The sequence below is a fragment of the Bubalus kerabau genome, chromosome 17 (genome assembly GCF_029407905.1).
Source record: "Bubalus kerabau isolate K-KA32 ecotype Philippines breed swamp buffalo chromosome 17, PCC_UOA_SB_1v2, whole genome shotgun sequence".
In the NCBI taxonomy this organism is placed as follows: Eukaryota; Metazoa; Chordata; class Mammalia; order Artiodactyla; family Bovidae; genus Bubalus; species Bubalus kerabau.
Genome location: NC_073640.1, coordinates 3,496,922 through 3,505,738, shown reverse-complemented (window position 1 = coordinate 3,505,738; position 8,817 = coordinate 3,496,922). Strand labels below are relative to the sequence as shown.

Below are 8,817 nucleotides of genomic sequence, written 5' to 3'. Positions count from 1 at the left end.
ATATCAAATATATGTTTGTTACTTTTGTCCCATCTATTTTTAATGAACAAGCCAGGTTAAAATCTAAAGGGTTGAAAATGCTTTAGCTAAAGTTTCTTGTTTCTGCTTGTTTCTAGAATTTTTATTTATCTGGTCAAGAGACATGTCTTTTGGCACCAGACTGCTCCTGCACATAAATAATAATAATGTGGCAAAGCAGTAAAATATTTCTAGAGACAATTTTACTAAAATATATATAAAGCTCAATATATACATTAAAAAGTAGAGCAGAGACAATAACCATATTGTTCATTCTTTCAAAAGCAGAGATAAGTTCATTCTGTCATTATTTAATACACAATAATAAGCAAATTGGGCTCCCCAGGTGGGTCAGTGGTAAGGAATCCACCTGCAGTTCAGGAGATGGGGGTTTGATCCCTGATTCGGGAAGACACCCTGAAGAAGGAAATGGCAACCCACTCCAGTGTCCTTACCTGGTAAATCCCATGGACAGAGGAGCCTGGTAGGCTTCAACATTGAGTTGAAAGAGCCAGACACGTCTTAGCGATTGAACAAACAAACAAATAAACACATTATGATTCTTAAGTACTCAAGAAGTGCAATCACTTGTATTCTTAGTTGGATAGGTATCTGTAAAATATAAGGTTGAATACTCCAACCTTGTCTTTAATTAAGGTGTTACTTTCCTATTATGCTTGACATGCAATGAGCTTTCAGTAAAGAACTGATTGCTGAGATAAAGCAGTGCATGTTCCAACTAGTCACATACATTATAGATGACATCCAAATTTAGAGTCAGACTTTCTCAAAACTCCTATCCCACACATAACCTTTTAAAATCAAATAGTGGGGAAATTTGTATGGGCTATTTTCTTAGAATAAAATGTACTGGAATTAATTTTATCTGATTTACAGATAATATTTTGTCTCAAAAAGAGTGAAAACACTGATCTGTCATTGTCTCAGTCATTTCTGAAGCATTTTTACAAGAAGAATAAAGAAGAATGAATGGGGAAAATTGCACTTCCTTGAAAGAATTCCTTCTCTTGGGAATTAGTAGTAGCCCTGTAATCAAAGTGACTCTATTTACCACGTTTCTGGTTGTTTATCTCATTATTCTTGTTGCAAATCTCAGGATGATCGTTTTAGTTAGAACAGAGCCCCAGCTGCACACACCCATGTACTTTTTCCTCAGCCACCTCTCCTTCAGTGACCTCTGCTATTCCACAGCCATTGGACCTAGGATGCTGGCAGGCTTCCTCATCAAGAACAAATCCATCCCCTTCTATGGCTGTGCTCTACAATTTCTGATCTTCTGTACCTTTGCAGAGTCTGAGTGTCTACTGTTGGTGGTCATGGCCTATGATCAGTACATGGCTATTAGCAACTCCTTGCTTTATACAGTCAAGATGTCTGTCAAGGTGTGCTCCCTGCTGATGGCTGGGGTTTATATGGTGGGAATTATGGATGCTTCAATAAATAAAATATTAACCTTCCACTTATGTTTCTGTGGGTCAAACAAAATTAACCATTTCTTCTGTGATGTCCCTCCTCTGCTCTTGCTATCTTGCTCAGATACACAGGTCAATGAGTTAGTGATATTTATCATTTTTGGCCTCATTGAACTGAACACCCTCTCAGGTCTTTTTGTGTCTTACTGTTACATCATCCTAGCAGTGATAAAGATCCACTCTGCTGAGGGGAGGTTCAAGGCTTTCTCTACCTGCACCTCCCACCTAACTGCTGTGGCAATTTTTCAGGGAACTCTGCTCTTCGTGTATTTCAGGCCAAGTGCTTCCTACTCTCTAGATGAAAACAAAATGACCTCCTTGTTTAATACTCTTGTGATTCCCATGTTAAATCCTCTGATTTACAGCCTATGGAACAAAGATGTGAAAGAGGCTCTGATGAAATGTAAAAATAAAAAATGGTTCCATTGAAAATTTGCTCATATACATTTTCTTCCCAATGTTACACAATGATTTATGAAAATCAAAATTGGTTTGACTAATGTTGTATGATTCCATTTGTATTTATACTATCTTCCAATCCTAGCAATATGTGTGATTTCCTAAACGCCACAGGTTTCATTTTATTTCTTAAACTTCTGTTTAATATTCCTTATTTGTGGAAAATTTTCAGAAGTCTTCATTTGTCAAATTTGTGTTTCTTCAGTCTTTATATGTGTTAAATTTTTTTTAATTTTCTGAAAATTAGTGTTTTCTAGGTTGCTGTTGCACTCTATGTGGGCTTTATTTCATCATAACTCCATCTGCTTTTATACTAATGAATCTTGCCATATAATGGAAGTGACCAATGTCAATTAAATAATTATTAAAATTATTTCTAACAGACTGTAATTATGACATAATATACAAAGCCTTGCTGTTGGTCAGTCATTGTGTCCAACTCTTTGCGATCCCATGAATTTAAGCACGTCAGGCTTCCCTGTATACACACATAATCCTGACATCATTTTTATTTAAAAACTAAAAGCCAAATAGTGTAGAAAACATCTAGTTGTCCCTATGGAATGTAAATATGTTGAGATTTTTGATGGTTTTACAAAATCTTTGTTTCATGAATGTGTTTAATGGAGAGTGTTTGTGTTTGTGTGCCTGTGTAAGTGTGTGAGGGTGAATGGGTATGCATTTGTTTTCTAATGTATTGAATGATAACAAAGTGGCTACATAAGGATTGGTGAACTGGAAATTAGGAATGCTTGCAGATCAGAGGCATTCACTGTTTCTGAATAAGTATAATATTGGGCATTAAGGTAGAGGGGGACCAAAGGCAAACTATTCTAAAGGTCTATATTCCATGTACAATCAGCTTACTTGTATGAAATATCAGATGGCAAATTATATCATATCTGTTACTTATTCCTGAGAGACTAAGGGTTCACCACCCAGGGACCAGACACAGAGATGATTATATAATCCAGGTCAGGCAGGAGGCAATGCTGAACCCTCCTGCAGACAGAACTGCATGCAACGAACAAGTCAGGAGTTCTGGGACAGGCACTGATATCTTTGCTGTTTCTTTGATTTATATTTGAGATTTCCTTATTTTTAATGCTTTTTTGAAAGAAGGTATTTTATATAAACAAAGGAACATATGAAATAGTACACACATTTTTATTGTAGTTAGTTATACAACTTGTTTATTTTAAATACATATAAATAGTGAATATAAAAGGAGCAAACATACATTATAGAAATGGTCAGATGTTTTTTACTATTTTAAAAATTTATCTGTTATACAATGCATTATGTGTAACATACATATTATATTTCTATAAATGCTTTAAGTTTTAAAGGAAAGTATTTTTGCTTAATTATGTCTTTCTAAGCAGATATACGAGTTAAGTCCTAGGGTTGAAAACCTGCACAGTGATCACTAGACCACTGTTCCAATGCGCTTCTCTATCCCTCATCTACATGCAATTCCTGTGTTTTAAATTCTCCTAGAACATAAGAGGACAAGTGGAGGAGAAGGGAATGACAGAGGATGAGATGGTTGGATGTCATTTCTGACTCAATGGACATGAGTTTGAGCAAGCTCTGGGAGTTGGTGATGGACAGCGAAGCCTGGCGTGCTGCTCTGGGAGTTGGTGATGGACAGGGAAGCCTGGCGTGCTGCAGTCCATGAGGTCACAAAGAGTCAGACCCAACTGAGTGACTCAACTGACTAACTGATGACATTATATATCACATAATTGGTTTGGGTAAAATATAACAGTGGGACATAGAATTCCATTGTCCTTCCAAAAACAAGTAGTTCTTAAACCAAAGAAAGGCAGAACTCAGAGATAGTGAAGAGAAATCTGGCTCAAATAAAACAATCAAACAATGTTAAAATGTTTAGAGAATTGGAGTGGGGCCACAGCTCAGATGTAAATGTCTCTGAGGTTACAGAAGTGTGACCATGAGAGTATTTATGTTATGTGTCTTACGAAAACGTTATGGCAGAATACAAAGTGTGGAAGAGGGTAGGTTAGGGCAGAAAGGACTCATGCAGCAAACCAAGCCTTCTTCCTTGCCTCTATGACCCTTGCTACCAGCATCTCTGCAACTGGATCTCAAATGCTCTTCATCATCTCCCCAGTATAACTGCAACTTCCAAGCAGAAGAATGGTCAGCGCTGGCATATTACTCTATGTGCATCTCAGCATTTAGTTCATAGAGCCTCTTCCACCCTCTTATCCAAAAATCACCACCCTCTCTGTCCCAGCAGGTCCTGAAACATGAACCATCTATCCCTCCTATGATGAGGTTGGAGGGACTTGAGAGGTTAATGAGGAAGTGAGGACTTCTTATATTCAGAACTGACTATAGTTCTGCCCTCTCCACAGGGGGAATAAGAAAGCAATATATTCATCACCTGTGCTTCTTACTTACTACTCTTCTCTAACACAGGGTATAACAACATTTCTACATCATTGAAAAACAAAACAAACCAAAAAACACAGCAATCTTGTCAAAAGACAAGTTATGTGAACCACCCAATTATCAGACCCTTGCTTCACTCAGAGTATATCATTTTGTTAGTATTAGAAGTAGCAAAGTGTTAGTCACTCAGTTGTGCCTGACTCTGCAACCCCATGGACTGTAGAGCCCACCAGGATCTTCTGTTTATGGAATTCTCCAGGCAAGAATACTGGAGTGGATAGCCATTCCCTTCTCTAGGGTATCTTCCCGACCCAGGGATCAAACCCAGGTATCCTGCATTGCAGGTTAATTCTTTACCATTTCAGCCATCAGGAAAGCCACAAACATGGTCATAAATACTACACAAGTTGGATTGAAAACAGTCTGATTTAGTTCGGATGAAAGGGCACTGCAAAACTATACAGTGCTTTGCAAATGTATTGTTGTCAATTTTTTTTTCATTTAAACAAAATTGGAGAATATTTCTCAGAGTCTGTTGGCCTCATGCAGTCCTAGGAAGGTCTGTCTCTTTTCTTGATTACTTACATCTACAAAAGGACCAGGGGTTTAACTATAATGATAGTAAATTGACATATTTACCCTCCATTTCCATTTCCTCTTTCACAACCAGGAATTTCCCCACAGGTCTGAGTGATGACTGCTGAGAACTGCAGTGTGGCTACTAACTTCACATTCCTAGGACTTTCAGACAGAAGGCACGTGCAGCAGGGGCTCTTCATGCTCTTCGTGCTGGTTTATGGCATAACTGTGGTTGCCAGTGTTGGGATCATCCTGCTGATCAAGGTGGACCCAAGACTGCACACACCCATGTATCATTTCCTGAGCAATCTTTCCTCCTGTGATGTCTGCTACTCCTCTGCTGTCTCTCCCAAGATGCTGGCTGATTTCCTACCTGAGCATAAAAGGATTCCATTTGACTTGTGTGCTATGCAGATGTATTTATGGGGGACCTTTGCAGAAGTAGAAAGTCTCATGTTGGCTGTCATGGCTTATGACCATTATATAGCCATTTGCAATCCACTTCTTTATACAGTTTCCATGTCCATAAGACTCTGTACTCAGCTAATATCTGTTGTCTACGTGGAAGGTTTGGTAGATTCAGCAATCCACACCTGTTGTACATTTTGATTATCATTTTGAAGTTCTAATGTCATCAATCACTTTTTCTGTGACTTCCTGGCCTTTCTAGCCCTCTTCTCCTCAGATGCATCCATCAATGAGATAACGCTGTTCATATCCAGTAGTTGTGTTGTGGGGACCAGCATTATCACTGTCCTCCTCTCCTACAGCTACATCATAGCAACCATCCTTAGGATGAACTCAGCCGAGGGGAGATGCAAAGCTTTCTCTACGTGTGCCTCCCGTTTAACCACTGTAGCTATATTTCATGGCACGCTCCTGTTCATGCATTTCAGACCCAGCTCAAGTTACTCCATGGACACAGACAAAATAACCTCTGCCTTCGACACAGTTGTCATCCCCATGTTAAACCCACTCATCTACAGCTTAAGGAATAAGGATGTGAAGGTTGCCATTAAAAAAGTAATCAGTACTAAATTGTGTTCTGAGTGATACAGTGTTTTCAACCAAAACTACATATGTAAAGATTCTGAGAGCTGAAGTTCAGGTACTGATAGATTCTTGTAGTCTCATCATTACAGTCTTCTGGATATTACCCATTAGTTACCTTTGCGCATAAATTGAGTGCTGAAAGTAGTCATTGGTGATCTTAATTTGTCTCCAGACTAAGAAAGGGGAGCAATATGCTGTTTTGCAGAGAGGGTCTTTTTTATACCTCTTTCCTTGGGTAAGCCTCCTTCCTGTGAGATAGCATTCACCAAGCTAGTCCTCCACCTATGTCAATTCAACTTACCATCCTATGATTCCAGTACATTTTTTAAACAATAGGTTTAATAAAGTTGATCAACAATGAGAATATTAGCGAGTTAAATAGTTTTTTTGTACACTTTTTATGTACTTGTATCACTCTATAACTGTGTCATCATAGCATGTAAAATTGTAGAGGCAGTGAATAAATACTTTCATATACAAAATAAATTCATAAATAAATAAGAATAAACATAAAACCATGTATTGTAATTAAAACCTTGATAGATGCAAGTTCCTTTCCTTTCTTGTTCAACCATTATCTATTTTGATATTTATATTGCTGGGCTTCAGAATGCCATTCAAAAACACTTATTGAATAAATGAATGAGGACCCCTTGCATTATTAAGCAAAGGAGTCCTTGTAAATTTACCAAATACACTAGCAAGAACCCCTCCCTTTATTTCACTTTATTCTAGTATATTTACTGTGCCTTCCAGATGGTAAAGAACCTACCTGCCAATGCAGGGGAAATGAGATGTGGGCTTGATCCCTTAATGGGGAAGATTCCCTGGAGGAGGGCATGGCAACCCACTCTAGTATTCTTGCCTGGAGAATCCCATCGACAGTCAAGCCTGGTGGGCTTTAGTCCATGAGGTCATTAAGAGTCAGGCACAACTGAAGTGACTTAGCACACATGTGTACTCAGTGTAAAAGAAATATGTCTCTGTTTCGTGCCTCCAGACTCAGTTGAATAACAGACACAGGGATCACAGGGATTTACAGAACTTCATGAATAGTCTATTCCTTATACTTCTACCCCAATAATATCACTAAGTAATCGTAGAATCATGTGTACTAGATTGCTATTACACTTCAGAGACTGGTTATCATCCTGTGGATGTTTTATCTTGCCAATATTGCAGAGAACAGATATGGTGCTATTCACAGATGTACAGAAACTCATGATTAGAAGTTGGGGGATGAAGAACCTGGGTCTTTTTTAAAGGTCACTGGAAAAGACAACTCCACCTGTTGAGGTGTTCCTAGCATTTGCCTTTTGCTGTCGTTGTTTTTAGTCACAAAGTTATGTCTGACTCTATTGTAGCCCGCCAGGCTCCTCTGTCCATGGAATTTCCCAGGCAAGAATACTGGCATGGGTTACCATTTCCTTCTCCAGGGGATCTTCCCTACCAAGGGGTTAAACCAGCATCATTTGCGTTATTAGGCTGATTCTTTACCAGTAAGCCATTACCTCAGTTAATATTTAAAAAAAAAAGAAAAGAAAAAGGCCAATTGCTATCTTTTAAATGAAAGAGAAAGTTATCATTTTAAGTATTGGTATACAGGAAGATAAGAAACAAACACAAGGTAATGTTTAGAATTGATTATATTTGCAATGATTGATATTGGCTCCCTGTGTACCTGTGGCATGTACTGGAACTTTATTCTAAACAGACTTTTAGTAGTAGTCATCAAAATATGGGTTTTCCAGTCATCAGGTACAGAGGTAAGAATTGTACCATAAAGAAGGCTGAGTCCAAAGAATCGATGTTTTCGAACTGTGGTACTGGAGAAGACTCTTGAGAGTTCCTTTAACAGCAAGGAGATCAAACCAGTGAATCTTAAAAGAAATCAACCCTGAATATTCATTGGAAAGATTGATGCTAAAGCTGAAGCTCCAATATGTTGGTTACCTGATCCAAAGAGCCAAATGTTTGGGAAAGGCCTTGAATATGGGAACGACTGATGGCAGGAGGAAAAGGGTACAACAGAGAATGAGATGGCTGGATGGCATTGCTGACTCAATAGACATGAGTTTGAGAAAACTCTGGGAGATGATGAAAGACAGGAAAGCCTGGTGTGCTGCAGTCTATGGGGCTGCAAAGAGTTAGACACGACTTAGTGAGTGAACAACAAAATTTGCCATGAAACGGGACCAGTGGCCATGATCTTAGTGTTTTGAATGTTGAGTTGTAAGCCAGCTTTTTCACTCTCCTCTTTCACCTTCATCAAGACGCTCTTTGTTCCTCTTCACTTTCTGCCATCAGAGTGGTATCATCTGCACATCTAAGGTTGTTGATATTTCTCCTGGCAAATTTGACTCCAGCTTGTGATTTATCCAGCCCAGGACTTCTTATGGTGTATTCTGCATATAAGTTAAATAAACAGGATGACAATATACAGCCTTGTCATACCCCTTTCCCAATTTTGAACCAGTCATTTGTTCTATGTCCAATTCTAACTGTTGCTTCTTGACTCATATGCAATTTTCTCAGGAGACAGTACTGAGATGGTACTGTACTGATGGTACTCCCATCTGTTAAAGAAAGTAAATAAATAGTCTTGTTTAGGCTTCAGGGACAAAGCAGAGCAGGCCTGTGACCTTACTTCTAACCTACCTGGGCACTGCCCTGACTGGGAGTGACTGCTATGAGTGCAAGACTTGCGGCCCCATAGATAAGATGAGGGAGGAATCCTGAGATAGTTGAGCCCCTGGAGGGGGCCTGGCCAACCAAGCCCCAGGCTTTGCCATGT

The 8,817-nt window shown here is 38.9% G+C and overlaps 1 protein-coding gene and 1 pseudogene across 1 annotated transcript; both read left to right on the top strand.

Moving 5' to 3' along the window:
* The first annotated feature begins 670 nt into the window (after window positions 1-670).
* LOC129631859 (olfactory receptor-like protein OLF2) lies at window positions 671-1,965 on the top strand. Its single transcript, XM_055553116.1, has one exon. The coding sequence runs from the start codon at window positions 1,005-1,007 to the stop codon at window positions 1,938-1,940; it is 936 nt and encodes a 311-aa protein (XP_055409091.1). The 5' UTR covers window positions 671-1,004; the 3' UTR covers window positions 1,941-1,965.
* A 3,119-nt stretch (window positions 1,966-5,084) lies between these two features.
* Window positions 5,085-6,023, top strand: LOC129632083 (olfactory receptor-like protein OLF2; annotated as a pseudogene).
* The last annotated feature ends 2,794 nt before the right edge of the window (window positions 6,024-8,817 follow it).